The sequence below is a fragment of the Belonocnema kinseyi genome, chromosome 5, assembly GCF_010883055.1.
Source record: "Belonocnema kinseyi isolate 2016_QV_RU_SX_M_011 chromosome 5, B_treatae_v1, whole genome shotgun sequence".
Taxonomy (NCBI): domain Eukaryota; kingdom Metazoa; phylum Arthropoda; class Insecta; order Hymenoptera; family Cynipidae; genus Belonocnema; species Belonocnema kinseyi.
In genome coordinates this window covers 141,994,378-142,012,371 of record NC_046661.1, presented here as the reverse complement: position 1 = coordinate 142,012,371, position 17,994 = coordinate 141,994,378, and the positions used below count along the sequence as shown (strand labels likewise).

General features: G+C 32.3%; 1 protein-coding gene across 3 annotated transcripts in view; it reads right to left on the bottom strand.

Annotated features, from left to right (window-relative positions):
* Positions 1-2,443: 2,443 nt before the first annotated feature.
* LOC117172749 overlaps positions 2,444-17,994 on the bottom strand; it is a 41,956-nt gene continuing 26,405 nt past the window's right edge. For all 3 annotated transcript variants that reach the window (XM_033360943.1, XM_033360944.1, XM_033360945.1), the window contains exon 4: positions 2,444-3,818. In XM_033360943.1, the coding sequence (XP_033216834.1) occupies positions 3,490-3,818 (329 nt within the window). In that variant the 3' untranslated portion in view covers positions 2,444-3,489. The remainder of the gene's footprint in view (positions 3,819-17,994) is intronic.

Here is a 17,994-nt window from a genome sequence, read left to right as displayed (position 1 = left end):
ACGAGTGCATTGAAACTGGCTGGACTAAAACTAGTAATCAAAGAGCAAGCCAAATTTATCTAGGAGTCATTCTGGATCAGAAGCTGTCAAGGAACAAGCACCTGGAATATAAGTGCAAGAAGGCAGTAGGGAAACTTTGGCTCTGTAGCAGTCATAGGGAGAAGCTGGCGTTTGAAACCGGAGACACTAATGTGGATCTACAAAGTGATCCTGCGACAAAGACTAACCTATGCGGCAGTGGTCTGGTGGAGCTGAGTCGAACTGTCTCCTGTGAATACTCGACTGGAAAGGATCAGGGGACTGATTCTAAGGGGATAACTGGTGCCTCGAAGTCGACACCCACGATGGCTCTGTGGTAACTAACAGGTTTGGAGCGCGTTCATCTCACTCTGAAGGCCATGGCTGGAAAGGCAGCCTGAAGATAGAATATAGTGAACGATAGCAGTATCTCGACAGTAATGCGGATACCAATCGACATCGCGAGGGGCCGACACTGAGCAAGCTCAGGGACAAGATGTTCACTTGTCGCTACCTCTCCGGAAAAAAGTACCAGGTTAGCCTATACACGTGAGAGGAATGGGTTAACGGTGAGGCACACCTGTCCAGCGACGAAGAAAGCTGGTTTACAGATAAATCCAGGAAGGAAGAGAACGCTGAGGCCAGGGTATACCATAGAAGGAATGAAATTGGCTGCACAATTGCGATGGGGTCCTGCGCCACACTTCTACATTCTGAGATTATGGCTATGATCAAGTGCGTCTATAAGGCAACAGAGTATGGTAATAAAAGAAACATTCGTATCTGCTCGGACAGCAGGGCTGTTATGATGGCTCTGAATAGAATAACGACCACGTCGCTACTAGTATGGTAGTGCTTTAAGGCACTGAATAAGCTTGCGACAGAAAACCGTGTCACTCTGCTCTGGATAAGTGGACATAGTGGCATCAGGGGCAATGAGATATCGGACAGGCTAGCAAAGCTAGCAGCAAAAGAAAATTGTACTGGAACTGAGCCAGCTGTAGGCATTCTTAGTAGGTTAGTCACTGAAGATCTTAACAGTTGGCTGATAAAGGAACATCAGAATGATTATGGTTTGGTCATGGAAACCTGCGGTATCACAGACATAACATAGTGCTTGAAGAAACTCCCCTTTGTCGTTTGTGTGGAAAGGATAATTAGACCTCTACTCATATCTCTGCTCAAGGCTTATAAGTACCTTTACCGAGGTTCTGGTGGTTCGGAACCCACTTTAAGCTGTAGGTCCCCCCATCGTTTACTTGATTGCAACCTATTCCGTGAATGATGGGGTAAAAACCAGGCTTTGTCCAATATGTCGGGGCACACTGCTCTCATCAGTTCATTTGATTGCATTCTAAAAATGCGTCCGTGATTGATGATATATACCGGCACAGCCCCGTATTAAATAATCAAATAAAATCCAAATCTAAAACCAAAAATGCCTTCGACATGTCGGGTAGTAACCATCTTAAGCCTGTGACAACATTGCCCTTACAATGTATTTCTTACCATATACGCATTGCATTGCGAATTTATTATTTTTTGGTCAAGTGAAAATCCACCAGACACTGGTAATTAGCGAATGAAACTTCCATACGATAAGCTGCCATAATAAAATAATTTGAAGTACAATGCTTTTAAGCGAAAACTAAAAATATAAAAAATGTATAGTTAGCAATAATGTAGCAATTTGAATTGACCAGACAGATCTTTTTCATAATGATATCTATCATTAAAAAAAAAATTATCACGATTCTTCAATTTTTTCGTTTTTAAATTGGCGGAAAAAAATAACATGGGACGGTCGGTAATTTCCGATTTTAAAATGAATCACATGCCTTTGAGTAAACTTATTTCTTTTCTAAAATGCACACGGTGATCATAATGCGTTTAAATAATTGTTGTTTACAATGCAAATTTTGTATTGTTATATAATTTTTGCCAAGTTCTTAGAATTAGTTGCTTACACTTCATAGCGATATAAAACGTTAGTTTTTAACAATAAATAAATAGCTGCGCAGTTCATTTATTAATTGAATGTAATCAATCATCAAATCTGATTGGACAAATAATACTTATTAGTGAGTTAAATTTTCGTATAATTTTTGGTCGATTCCATACTAAAAACCTGATTTATTTCAACCTTAAATACTTACCCTGGACAAATGTTTATAAAATAACAAATTATTTATTATCTTATATGAATACAATTAGAGAACGTTTTTTGTCTATAAATTGTTCAAATTGAGTACAAATAAATTTACTAATTTGTTTATAAAAAATTCAATAAATTTTTTAATTTTCACTAAGCTATTACAATTAGCATCATAATGGTTTATGGTTGGCCCCTTATTATTAGGATCTAAATATTAAAAGAATAACTAATGGTGTAAAGGTACATCGAAAGATAAAAAATAAAGCTCTGTGTGATATTAAATCTATTTATTTCTTTAATCTACAGGTACATTCTTCTCATTACAAAATATTATTTTTTAGGCGAAGTCGAATAAAAATCTTAAAACTAATTTACACCAAAATGATTACTACTTGCAATTATACAGTCGAATGAAAGTTACATCCTATCCAAAAAAGTCGATTTTACATTATTCAAGGGGAAAATTTGTTTACATTAAAATGAAATTTGTTAGATTATAAAATGCTATATTTGAAAAAAAAATTTGATTGATGGCTAACCAGAACAGTAGATTGAAAAGAAATTACAATAACTTTAAATTGTTTATATAATTAAACGCAGGGTGTGCAATAAATTTCTAGAGCAAATGTCCACCTTTTCATAATCATTTAGAAATAAGGTTTAATCTACAGATTTTTATTTTTTAATAAACTTATTTTTTATTGCTTAATTTTAAATGAGTGGTAGAGTGAAAACTTACTTCAGAAATTCATTATGCACTACACACCAAATTATAGAACATTTTTAACTTAAGAATAGAAAAGTAATTTAGAAGAAAACTAATACAAAATAATGTCCGAGTGTTATTATTTAAATAAAAAATTAAGAGCTTTGCACACGGAAAGAATTTATCGACAGCAGTTGTAAGTACCTACTAGCACAATCGTTGGGGCGAATCTTGTTTATTCGTTTGGCATACTTTTTGCGCCGTTTAGCTAAGTGCTCCCGAAGATGTTGCACTACTGCGCATGTGTCAAGCACAGCCAATAAAAAGCGATTATTCACGCATGCGCATTAATACCAGAGGCTCTATTTGGGAGAACTATTTTACTACTATAAAATGATACTAAAACTAATATTAATCAACAGTGATTGCATTAACTCATGGACTCAAAAAATAGTTTTATTGTATACTATGTCTATGCATGATCGAAATTACTATTGACCAATATTATTTTTTTTATGTATTGTATAGCAGTGGAAAGAAAAGGAACATTGGTTTTTCCTTCAGCGTGGGCGGTTGTCGACATAAAAAAGGTTCCGTGCAGTCGGAAATGTCAACTATTCTTTTTGGGAAGTTCTTTGTCAAAATCGAGTTTATATAAGTCTGTGTCAGCTTTAGTCCACTCATAAGTTTGGCTCGCATCCACCTTAACTTGTTGACTTTTGACCATTAATTTGCGCACCCAATACTTTTTATCATATAATTCTAATACGCAAACCAGGGTAGTAAAATCATAGTGTATTAGCCCGTAATTTTCTTGATTGTGCCCATCTTTTATCAGTATATCTAAATTATTGGTTACATTGAAAAAGATTTCCAGGCTATCTGGAAGAATGATTTTGTCGGCCACAAGAACTTTGTCATTGTACTGTGAACTTAATTCTGAAATAAGAAATAGAATTAGATTAATTTTAATACTTGAAATACTAGATCCAGTGGCGTAGCTACGAAATTTTCCGCCCGGGGCCAAAAATAATTTGCCGCTCATAATTCTCAAACCTGCATTCATTTCAAAGATTGTTTTGCCGCCCCAAGCGTTTGCGCCCGGGACAGCGCCCCCCTTCGCCTCTCCCTAGCTACGCCACTGACTAGATCGGGCATCACAGTCTGTTCCATATTCACCTGCGACTCCCTTTTCTGCAATTCCCATATTTTTTAAAATATACTAAAATTGAAAATACAATATTTGAATTATGCGCGCTGCAGCCTATGGAGTTCCGAGAGGCGGCGCTAAAAGCTACCCACGCTAGCGCTCGAGTCTGATTCGTAAAATTTTAAATTGCATTTTTAAGAATTTTTTTCGAGAAATTACATGAAAATTCAGACAAACAGTTGAATGAAGAATGAAATAGATGCATTTTTAACGAATTAAGTGAATATTTAACTAAAAAAATAAGTTTTCAACGAAAAAGTTGGAGTTTTACGTGAAAAAAATATTTTTTAACCAAATTCTTTATTTTTATACAAAGCAGCTCATTTTTAAGTAAAAGTGAATTCTGAACAAAAACTGTAAACAAAAAACCGAAGAATTTTCAAAGGTGAATTAATTTTTAACTAATAATAACTATTTTTTTCATTTTTTATCACAGAGACGGATTCTCAACTAAAAGTATCATTAATTAATAAGAATTGTTAAATTTTTAATTAAAAATAAATTTCTAGCCAAAAAGACAGACTTTGTGAAAATATAATTAATTTTTTACCGAAAAAATCAATTTGAAATTAAAAACCTGAATTTATGAGTAAAGAAATTATTCTTCATCCAAGGAAAAATTAATTGTTGACAAAGTAACTAAATTTTCAACAACAAAATATAACTCTACAAAAAGAAAAAACCGTAATATTCGATAATTAGATCCGAGAATATTTGAGTTTGAAATAAAAAGCAGTTAAATTAAAGCAAAAACGTGAATTTTCAACTAAAATATATCAATTTTTAACAAAAAACGAAAAAAAAACTTTAATTTTCTGTTTTTAATTAAATTTTTAACCAAAAGATTAAATTTTTCAACAAAATTAACTTAGATTGAGGTATAATTATTATGCATAGGAATATTATAATATTAACCAATGAAACAGAAGAAAATCGCTAGAGTTAGGAGAGGAGCACCAATATGCAGCTTCATTTTCGTTAAATTGAGGATCCTGATTAATGGCGATTGCTGAATTTCATATAATGAGATCAAACCTTTCTGCAAGAAAAAAAAAACAATATATAATAAAAATATTAAAAAGAAAAAACTGAATTTCTTCCAAAACAATAAAAATTATTTAAAAAAAGAAGAAAAAGAAGAAAATTTCTGAATGCTAAAAATAAGGCAAAGAATTTTCTGATTATGCAATTTTCATTTTTAAAAAATTTAGCTTTGTTATAAATAATTTAAGAGGAAGAATATAAAATTGTCGTCCTATTTTCTAGGGAAAATCTCTCCTGCATTTTATATGTATTGAAATAGCGTACTATTCTCGCCCAAATTTGCTTTAAAATTGCACTATTTCTCTATTTGTTTAACTGATAATTAAGCTATTTTATTTATTTTCTGCAAATTTATCAGGTTTAATTAAAAATAACTTAAGTTATTCCAAATTTGTCTTTCGTTGGTGAGAAATAAATTTTTAGTGTTAGAAAATTTATTTATGTGATTGAAAATTATTTTTTGCAGCGGGATAATAATATGTTTGGTTGAAATTTTATTTCTTTAATTAAAAATTAGATTTATTAATTGTAAAATAATCTCATTAACTAAAAACTCTTTTTGGACTCTTTTGAGTCCAAAATTCAATTTTTGCTTAAAATTTTTTTCTTTAAATGCGCATACGGTTTTAATTAAAATTAAATTTATATGGTTAGAAATTTGAGTAGTTTTGTTAAAAATTCTTCGTTTTTTTTTTGAATATCAGTCTTTTTACTAAAAATATAGCTGTCTCATTTTCGTTAGCGTATCATAGAAAATTGACTTTTCTATTAAATTCAATATTTTGGTTAAAAATTCAACAACATTTTTTTAAAAGTCATTCTTGTTGCTTGAAAGTTCAACTACTTTTCAGACAGCTTACTTTTCGAAGAAAATTATATTTTGATTGTAAAAAGTGAAATTGAAATCTTTTTTAAACGAAAATTCAATTTTGCTATATATAATCTTCTGAGGTTTAAAAAATCAAATATTTCTTTGAAAATCGTATTTATTTCAAAATTGAACTATTTTGCAGGCAAATTATTTCTTTTTTCTTGAAAATGTAACCTTTTAGATTTTTAATCTTTTTTGTTCGTGAACAAGAATTTTTTCAGAAGTTTATTTATTTGGTTGAAAATTTATCATTTTTGTTGAAAATTCATCTGCTTTAGTAAAAGATTGGAAAAAATCGACAGACAAAAATTTTTTTAGAAATTTCAAAGATAATTTAAAATTTAAAAAGATTTTAAAACGTTTAAAACAGCCTGTAGATATTTAAAGATTGCAACCGGAGTTTCGAAGCTTTTTAGAAATTTTAAAAGGTACCGAAAAAATGAAGAATTTGAAAATAAAGGTCAATTTCTCGTAAGATTCCTAAAAACATTTTAAATGATTTTTTATCTGAAAAAATTATTTCTAAAGGAATCAGATTATCATCAAATTATCTTCTGTAACGAAATTGCGAAGACTTCGCAACTTTCAACATTACTATGCACAACATTTTACAATCTTTTTGCAAAAAGAGCTAGGAAATTTTGTCAAAATTATAAAAACTCTAGGAAATGCTCGAAATTTCAGAAAAAATTACCCCATTCTAGTATTACTCTAAGAGAAAATATTTATAAATAATAATATATATTTTAAACAATTACTTTCTTAAACTTGAATTAATTATTATCTCACACTAAGTCAAAAGTAGACAAAAATTAGAAATTTCAGAGGAAGCCGCAAATACTTAAATAGCATTACTAAAAGAGCAGATAGTTACAACCAGTAACAATTTGTTTAAATAATTACGTTTGTTAAATTACTGAATTATTAAAATCTGAACCTGAATCAATTGTTAGCTAGAATTATTCTGAAATAATACTGTTATTGATAATAATAAATTGTTTAACAAAGAAACAAAAAATGTTTAAATCAAAGAGTTGAAAATCTTTAAACATTCTTTACCAAAAATTACACATCTTTAACAGAATAAATAAATTTTCCACAAAAATAGATAAATTATGAACCAAAAACAGAATACTTAAATTTGCAGTTGATAGAAAAATAAAAAAAATTGTTTTTGAACTGATTATTTATATTTTCAATGAAGATGATTGAGTTGCAAAAAAGAAAAAAATTTCCACGAAAAATGGTGAGGTTCAATTTTCAGTAACAGAAGCGAATGTATTAATAAAATTATCTATCTTGAACCAAAAATAGAATACCTAAATATTCAGTTAGAAAAATAAATGTTCGGAAAAAGAATTAAGTTATTTAGAATAAAAAAGATTTATTTTGAACCAGAGAAATTAATTTTTTGCCAAAAAATACGAATTTTCAGAAACGGCATAGTTAATTTTCAATTTAACAGACGAATTTTAAACCAAGAAAATTAAATTTCTGTCAAAAAAGAGAAATTTTGGTTAAAAAATTAATTTAGTTTAAATTCCTAAACACTTCAGCTTTCAGCAAAGGAAATAATTTCCAAAAAGAATTAAATTTTTAATCAAGGAAATAAATTTCTAAACAAAAATAACTTGAAAATTAACTTTAGTTTCAGGTTTTCTAAAAGTCCTTGATATTCTTTTTTAATGTTTTTCTATCTTTACTGTTCAGATTGTCATTGAACTCCTGAGGGTTGCATTATTTTAGAATTTTATCGGAACAAAATTCTTCCATCCATACTTCCGATCCCCATGCATAACTTTAATTCTCCTGCATGCTCTCATTCATAATCATTTCCCCCTACTTCCCCTCATTTCCTCTCACTTCACCTACATGGTACCACCTCTACTTTCCAAGTCCCCCTTCACCTTACTCCCCCTTATAATACATCTTCTACTTTCTTTCCCCAACTTCTTCTCTTGTCATTTACAATACTTCTCCAGATTTTTCTAATTTTCTCACTATCCCGCCTGCGGCTTTCCCACCCGACACTCCCTTTCTACTACTTCCGTTAGCTTCTACCATTCTCCAGCCCTCCCTTCCCCTCTTTGACTCAATCTCAATTATAATCATTTCCACTCATTTCGTCTTGCCACCAGATTTTCGTTTCCATCTCCGCTCTCGTTCCCCTTTATCTAACCTACTCGTCATCCCCTCACTTCTCATATTTTCCCTCTCCCTCCTCGCACTTCATCGAATTTAGCTCCGCTCGCTTCCGTTATTTCTACGAATATTAAATTGGTTGCAGTATATTTTAATCACACGAGTGCAAATTATATGGAGTTTTAAAATGACTTTAAATTCATCTAGCATTTCAACTATTTACTTCCCAGTGGGCACAAAATTTGGCGACGTCTTAACGACATCGTTACGACATCTTTACAACATCCTATGTCCATGTCGTTTCGGTTTCTTTGTGATATCGTAAAGACATCGTTAGATCATACGACTTATTTAAGATATCGTAAAGACACCTTAACGACATAGACATAGGATGTCGTAAAGTTGTCGTAACGATGTCGTAAAGTTGTCGTAACGATGTCGTAAAGACGTCGCCAAACTTTGTGCCCACTGGGTTATTAATGTTTAAACAATTTTTATTGTTTTGAAATTTCTTTTTTTCAAAATGTGAAAAATCAGCACCTATTGTAAGTCTTACTAGGTACGCAATAACTTGAGTAAAAAACCAACGCAGGACATTTATTTTATTTCTAATTATGTCATCAACATTTTGTTACGGCGCTACTATTTGTAAGCATTCTCAAATTTTTCAAGCGATGATAAACAATAAATTACGCACAAAAAAATGTCTGGAGAAAATTTCATTTATCTAGTTTCTATTTTGAAAAATTAATTCTAAGTTTTCAAGATATCACAATAAGTAAAAAAAAATCCAGGAAATTTTCAGGCAATTTTTTTAATAATTAATTTTTTACAGATTTTACGACAAATACATATAATTTCGAAAGGTATTTATAATCTAAAGGAATCTGCATTATCATCACATGGAAAATAAATTATCATAAATTTAAAAATTAAATTTTTTAAGACAATTTCATTTCAAGGTTGATGATTTTGCCTATGATTCAAGAATAATTTAAAATTGTGAAATGTTTTTAAAAATCGTTAACAAAACGTGGATTTTTTCAGATTTGTAAAAATATTTAAAAGCGTTTTAAGAATATTCAAAGTTTTCAGAAGACTAAAAAATTTTAGTTTAAGAAAATGTAACACATTCTCTTTTTTGTTTGTAAATTCGTGTTTCGTGTTAAATTTGTATCTTGCAGAAACTTCGTGTACTTTGTAGAAAATTGATCTTATCAGTTCTAAACTTCAACAATAAAAATTAATTTTTCAATATGGTAGGAAGAGATTACAATTTTTTTACCACGCATACATTTTTTAGATATATCCATGAACTTTTTTTATTTTAGCTTTATATTAAGGTAAAAACTGAAATTCTTATTGAATCCTTTCAATTTCTTCAATCGGGTTATATTATAATAAAAATGATTTCAATATTTAAAGTAAACGCACCTTTTAGAGTTTAGAATTTTCTTCTTTCAATTGCTGCTTTTAACAAGAAACTGAAAAATGTTTCTTTTATAGCGAAAAAGTAATAAAAATAATACTATAAAGTTTCAGTAGCGTTGGAATAGATTTGAGAACGTTGCGATAAGGCGTATATTTTTTAGAAGTAAAAGTTGTATTGCACATGAAATGTCACAGGGAATAAGAATTTTAGAAAAAAAATCGTATATTTCTTGCACATTCTTTTTTGTTACGCCTACAGTAATTAGAAGTAAACAATTTTATTCTAAAATTTTATAGAAGAAAACAAAGTATACCGTTATGGAGATTCCAAAAATGATCAAACTCACGACTTGGACAGAGATTGAAGAAAAATAAAAACAAATTTTTATTGCTTACATGTTTTTTTATTGTTAGCTGTTTTATTGTGCTATAAAATTTTTTAGAAAAATGCGAATTATACGTTGGTAGAAATGAAAAAAATGATATTTAGAACTTGGAGATAGATTAGAAAATTATGAAAAAATAATTTTTACAATTCTTGTCCTTTTGTGATTAGCCAAAAACATAAAAATGTTGACTGAGAATTTTTATTTACGCCGATATAATATAAGAACTATTAGATCTAACGAATTTATTTTTTGCAATAAGACCTATATAATTTACGTGTCTAATGCAATGCAAAAAAAATTACAATAGGAAAAAGTTTTATTTCCTTATTCCCTACAATTCTAAAATTTCCTGAATTGATTGTTTAATTTTTAAAAATTTCTACTTTTGAGATGCGCAGACAATAGTTTTACGCATGTTCGAGCGTCGAGCTAGTTCTTGCACCCGCGGTTCAATTGTCATTTCTCGAAGAATTCAAAGATGCCGAAAGTTGACGCTTCTGTTTTTTCGGCGGGAGGCTGACGTTTTCAGACTTGGTTAAATATCTAGGAGCACTCCTAGAGAGCAAACTGAACTGAGTAAAGCACTTTGAGACCCAATGGAGGAAATTCTTCATGACATTCTGGATGTGTAGGAGAGCTTTTGGGTTGACTTGGGGAATAGGGCCTAAAATGCTTGCATGACTCTATTCCGCTGTCCTCTAACCGAGGCTCATTCATGCGGCTACGATCTGGTGGCGACGTACAAAATTTAAGATGATGCAGGACATGCTGTGACGACTGAAAACGCTAGCGTTTAGGGGTCTGCCGGGAGCAACGAGGACAACGCCTACATCAGCGATGGGCTTCATGCTTTACGAAGAACTTCTACATCTCACAATAATTGCAATAGCGGTGCATGCGATGAGCCGCCTGGCGAGAGTAAACCGATGGTTTGGGGGGATTTTTCTAAATTTTTTTTAAATTTAATTTTTTTTTTAAATTTAAATTTAAATTTAAATTTTTTTCTAAATTTCTAATTTTCATTCTAAATTTAGAAGTTCGATCCGTTCTATCAATTTCTTCTTCATTTGTTTATACTCTCTCCATTTTACGGATTTAAAAGTCTTTACATAACTATTACAAGTATTCTCACAAAAAAGCCTTATACTATCTTACGAACTATTCGCTTTATACAGTCCTAAATTATTATCCTTATTTCTAAACGCTTGTGACTTTGCCCTGTGCTTCCGTTCCCTCTTAGCATTATTAATTCCAAATTATGACTCTAGATCGCAACACTAATTCGTAAGTCTCCTTCTTTCATTGTCATTTTTTGACTTTCTTTCCTACTATCCTGTGCATCTAGCTTTTTCTCTCAGGTCTTCTAACTTCTTCGTCCATTTACCTCCCTGCCCATTTTCATTTAGAATCCATTTAATTCTCTCTTCTGTACTTTCCCCTCCCCCTTCGTCCCCTACACACCTCTCTAACTCATGCAATCATGTTTCCTGCTCATACCTACATACTCTACAAACATTTTCTTCTTCATTGATCCAATACCTGCATGCTCTTATACCCTCTCGCATTCTGAATCTCACTACTCTATTCCAATTGATCTCGTTTTCAATCATTTTCAGGTACTCTGGTTCCCCTTGTCCCTTAACCATTGTGTACCGGCTGTTTTACCCTGAACTTGCAATTTTTTCCCATCTTTCCTTACCTTGCTTTGTCTTCATCTCTTCCTCTATTTTCTCTTACTCAGTATCCCTCTCATGTATACCACATTCACGCCTCACTTCATATCTCTCCTCCTCCCATTTTAAACGCCCCAAGTTACACCTCCTCTCCTTATCTATGACCTCACGGGCACACGCTTGTGCAATTTTGCTTCCCTCTCTCCTTCATAGTTTCAGGCTCTTTTCGCTTGCCACACCACCATTTTTTCTCGTCCTATTTGTTCCTTCAGCATATAACCTGGGCAACTCCAGCTCACTCCCAAAACCCATCTAAAAAATTTCTCATGCAAACTTTCCATTCTCTTGTGTTCTTTCCATTCCCAGATTTCCACACCATAGCTTAACACTGACCATACTAATACATCAAACATCCACACTCTCATCTTCCAGTCATTCTTAAATCTCCTTTTTGCTATAGCCCATACTTGTCCCAATACCTTACTCGCGCATTTCAATCTCTTTCTCACCTGCATTTTCTCTTAGATATTCTTCGAACACTCTCATCAACAAATGTATACCCCTTTCACCATCCGCTAATAACATTATGTCATCTGCATTAGCTAGTGAATACAGTTTGACTGTTCTTAATATTGTCCTTCATTTCCCTTTTATCTTTAAATTCACCTCTAAATCTATGAGAAGAATACTAAATAGAAGTGGGCTCAAAGGAAACCCTTGCCTGAGGCCCCTTTCTGTCCAGAATTCCTCACTATTTTTATCTTAAATCTTCACCCTTATCTTAGTATCCACAAATATTTCTTTCATCCTTTCTATTAAACCTTCATCTACTCCTCTCTCTTTCATGGCTGCCCATAAGATCCTCCTATTAACTGAGTCAAATGTTGCCTCAAAGTCTGCAAACAATGCGACTAGCTTCCCTTTCTTCCGTTCTAGGTTCCTATTGACTAGATAGTTGAGCACATAGACGTTACCTATGGTTCCCATCTCTTTTCTAAAACCCATTTGGTAGTGTGGTACACTTCTCTTCTCTTCCACCTGTCTTTCCAACCTCCTTCTAAGCACTTTTGCATACATTTTATATACTACAGACATGAGTGTGACACCTCTATATTCCTCCACCTTTTTGCCTTCTCCTTTCTTAATCAACCATACTACCAGCCCTGTCTTCCACTCCTCCGGCCACCCTTCTCCTTTCCATACGTAGTTGCAAATCCTCCACATCTCTTCCCTTATCCCTCATCCTCCATATTTTAGTGCTTCATTTTCCAAGCTATTTTCCCCTGTTGCCTTGTTTATTTTCAACCTTGCAATCGCCTCATTCACCTCATCATTTATCATTCTTTCGTGCTCCCTCTTTCTCCTGTTGAGTTCTCCTTTTTCCATTTCCCCTTTTCTCCATTTCCTCACACTCTCCTTCACCCTATCTTTGTTTTCCCTGCATTCATCGTCCCACCAACCTCTCCTAAACCCCTCTTCTTTTTCTCTTAGTCTCAACTCTTTCCTTGCCTTATCTATCGCTCCTTTAAGTTTTCCAGCAGTGTGTCAACTCCTCCCCCTTCCCGACACCCTATCTCGTCGTTTTCTATTTTTTCTCTAAATTGTCTCAACTTTTCCTTCCCTCAAATGCCCATTTTCACTTTATTTTCTCTCTTTTCTTTTCTCTTCACCCTACTGCACCTTGAGCCATCACATCTTATTGTCGCGATTACCGGAAAGTGTTCTGGGTCTATTACGTTGTCGACTTCCATTCTAACCATTAGCCTCCTTATTCCTTCTTCTGTCAGAATTTAATCCATTACTGCATCCTCTATAACCGCGTACGTATATTCACCATCTTTATCTTCTCTTGTATTGCAGTTACAAGTGACCCATCCCGTTCTATCAATTTAATGAATGTTCAACAAAATGAAAAGTTTGAAATTCAATATCGTAACATTGACAACTATAAGCCTTCTAATTTAATTAGGCTTAAATTAATAACCTCCAAAATTAGATAATAGCCAAATAAAAACATTTAGAATTCTGTATTTCAATTTTCAATTCAAAGCATTGAAAATTAAATAATCTAAATTTATCAGGTTATACTAGAGGCATATTAAAAATTTAACAAATATTACGGCTTAAACTTTTAGTTTATCTACTCTCTGAAAAACTTTTTCGAATCATACAATGCGTGAAATTACTGTTTATGATCATTACTCAGTTTGAGTGTTTTAAATTGAAAATATATTTAAACCTTTCAATTTAAAATTCCTCTCATTATAAAAAAGTTTTCGATTTCGAAGGCCTTACCTTTATTCAAATTTTTCACGAGGTTTGAAATTGAATAATTTACCTATTGCACTTTTAAATTATTCGTATCCTAAAGCTGCCAAAAAATGTATTCAGAATCATAAGTGATTCCTTTTAAGACGTTTAAAATCAAATAATTTGAATTGATAGGTTATACTCTAAGAATATTGGACATTTTTATAAACTAATTTCTTCTAATAATAAGTATTTGATTTGTACCCTTCTTAAAGAAAATAATTACACTGTAATTTTGATAGTTTTCATTTCAAATTTCTCTTATTTAAAACCTCTTCATTTCAAACAATTTGAAGTTATAATCCAATTTTTGAAAATCAATAATTTTTAATAGAAAAATTATTTAATTGTTAGTATGCTTCTAATTTAAAATAAAATTGTGGAATAATGAAGTATATCCGTGCAAAATAGTTATGATTCAGTTTAAACGCTTCTTTATATTTTGACATTATCTACTTCTGAAAAGTTTCAAACAACAAATTTTAGAACTATGACTCTGAACAATTTCCATTTTAAAGGATCCCAGCTTAATATTACAGGTGGAAATGTTTCTAAAAATTTTAATGCAAAATTCTAATTTAAAATCAAGCGAGTTTTGATGCATCTCCCAGACTTTTCCTTCAATTTTGTATACTGGAATGGAAGCTTCTAATGTGTCCCCTAAGGGTTTACATTTTTCTTACACCTTCTCTATTCCTTTACACACCCTCCACACACTTACTTGGTGGTAGAAGGGGGACCTACAGTTTAAGGTGGGTTCCGAACCACCAAGAGCAACAGCCTTAAGTACTTAGAGAAAACCTTTTTCTCTACCATAGAGGTACCGGTCCCACGACTCTCCGGAGATGAACAACTCCCTTGCTAGGCTAGTGTTCACCGCATGGGCCACCGAGACTCTTCCAGAGTGCGAGGCCGGAATCGAACCCGCAAGCCGAAGGAGTGGGTCCAAAGCCTACGCTTTAGCCCCCACGACCATCGTCCCACTTAATTTTGTATACTGCTCAAATCAATTCAATTCACTTATTTCATTTCTAGCTGTTGATGCCGTCTCTCTTATGTATTGTTTTGGGACTCATGGAGTCCAAAATCATATCTGCCGTTCGAAGCATGGACTTCCGTTCTCCAATTCTCGCACATGAATACATTTAGCCACCCGCTAGCCTTGGCTTCCAAATGAATGCGTTTCCCGCTTCTCGAGAATAAGGAAAGAAACTTGGTTTATGACTTGGTTCAGCGAGGCAGAGGAAGAAACAACGAAGAGAAGAAAGGCGATAGGGCAGACCAATGGAAAATGAGTCTACATGAGGATCTCTCTCTCTCTCTTGACCGTAGCAATTAAAATTATTCCTTTGCGCAGGACATTTATTATTTCTACCATCAATCACTGTTCATCGCGTTAACGTACGTAGATTCCGCAAATTCAGTCTAGGTTGTGAACTCAAGGTGCGAACCATGTGCTCCCTGACGACCCGCTGATTAACTTTTGTAATAAGGTAGGATTTTCATCCGTTTCTTTCACGGTTTGGCCAAGAAATTTAGTCCTGATATATTGATTATGTTGATTTTTAAAAATAATTTACTCCTTGGAAAAATTATACTAACTATTCTGTGATTGTGATTTGTGCTTTAAATATTATGAGTCTGTGAATTATTTCTAATGGAGTGCCGAGTCAAGAATCATGTGCCTTACTCATGTATTCGAATTTAACCCCAGAAATGTGCTCTCAGTTTCCCAATCTATCCCCGTTAAATTGTATTAGCGGAGAGCATGTCGCCTCTTTCCTATCGACAATTCAAACTCTAAAATAACTTTATTTTATATCTTAGAATATTTCAATGTGCTTTCAGTTTCCCAATGTATTCCCGTGAAATTGTGTTAGAAGATACCATTTCCCCTTTCCCCTATCGACAATTTAACTCGAAAATGGTTTTATTTTATATCTTATAATATTTCAATGTACTCTCAGTTTCCTAATGTATTCCCATTAAATTGTATTAACAGAGATCATTTCCTCTTTCTCCTATCGACAATTTAAACCCTAAAATGGCTTTATTTTATATCTACGAATTTTTCAATGTGCTCTCAGTTTCCCAATGTATTCCCGTAAAATTGTATTATCAGAGATCATTTCCCCTATCGACAATTCAAAGTCTTACATGGCTTTAAATTATATCTTAGAATATTTCAATGTGCTCCGAGTTTTCTAATACAATCCCACGAAATTGTATTAGCAGAGACTATTTTTCCTTTCCCCTGTCGACAACTTAAACTCTAAAATGGCTTTATTTTATATCTTATAATATTTCAATGTGCTCTTATTTTCCCAATTTATTTTCGTGAAATTGTGTCAGAAGATACCATTTCCCCTTTCCCTTATCGACAATTTAACTCGTAAAATTGTATTAGCGGAGAGTATTTCCCCTTTTCCCTATCAACAATTCAAACTCTAAAATTACTTTATCTTATATCTTAGAATATTTCAATGTGCTTTCAGTTTCCCAATGTATTCACGCAGAATTGTATTAGCAGAGATTATTCCCCCTTTCCCCTACCGACAATTTAAACTCTAAAATGGCTTTATTTTATATCTTGAAATATCATTGTGCTATCAGTTTCTTAATGTATTCCCGTAAAATTGTATTAGCGGAGAGCATGTCGCCTCTTCCCTATCGACAATTCAAACTCTAAAATAACTTTATTTTATATCTTAGAATATTTCAATGTGCTTTCAGTTTCCCAATTTATTATCGTAAAATTGTATTAGCAGAGATTATTTCCCCTTTCCCCTATCGACAATTTTAACTTTTAAATAGCCTTATTTTATATCTTAGAATATTTCAATATGCTCTTAGTTTTCCAATGTATTCCCCTAAAATTGTATTATCAGAGATCATTTCCTCTTTCCCATATCGACATTTTAAACTCTAAAATGAATTTATTTTATATCTTGAAATATCATTGTGCTATCAGTTTTCCGATGTTTCTCTAAAATTGTACCGACAGAGATTATTTTACCCTTTCCGCATACGCACTTAATCTTATGTGAAGTTGTGTCCTAAAATATAAGCCATTTTTCCCCTTTACAATTATATTATATTTAAGCCTCTCCCTAATTCAGTTTAATTATTGTTGTAATTCTGATTGCTATTTTTCCTTTTGAATTGGTTATTGTTTTGTCAATTTGCCTAATCTAAGGATTATAGAAGTTGCAGTATAATAGAATCTTTATTGAAGCCAAGGTTCATATTATTATAAATGTACACCTAAGTCCTTGGAAAATAATATTAATAAAGCAACTTTAATTATCATTTTGAAACTAAATTTTGCCAATTCATTAAAACCCGACCCATCTACCATTACATAATCTTCTTCAGAGACTGATCTTACCATTTAGTTCGAGTTATAGTTGCTGCCCGATTCTTTTATTCCATTTTGTTTTTGTTATATAGTTCGTTTTTATTCACATCACTCTTACCTCTTTCATCGATTATCGCTTGTGTCCCTAATTAAGAAATTTTACAGATTAGGAATTGTGGGGTGTTAAATTCAAAAAGTTTTATTTAAATTTGGAATTTAACAAAATTTTATTTAATCTTTAAATTAATCACAATTTCATACAAAGTTATGTTTAGTTTAAAAAAATAATGTTTGAAATTACACTAAAATTGTACGAAAAGAATTTTTTTCTTAAATTTATTTATTATTTCGAAAATTTCTCTTTTCAAATCAACGGTAAGAGATATTAATCAATTGTAAAAGTAAAATAATAAATAGAACACTTCAATGCTCTCTTTAATTTTTAATATAATTTGGTAATTCAGTTTTCACAACGTTTTTTGTGTACAGAGCTAGCTGACCGACTCAGCTATAGCAAATATTGCTATAGTGATGGCGAAAACGAACGCGAAAAACAGAAAATCACGTTCAGTTTGGAATTCAACAACTTCCAATGGGCACCCCCACCCACTGACCTGACGGAGACGCGGTTGCCATGGAAACGGCGAAAAGTTAAAGAGGGCAGCACCTCGATATGCTCGAAAATGT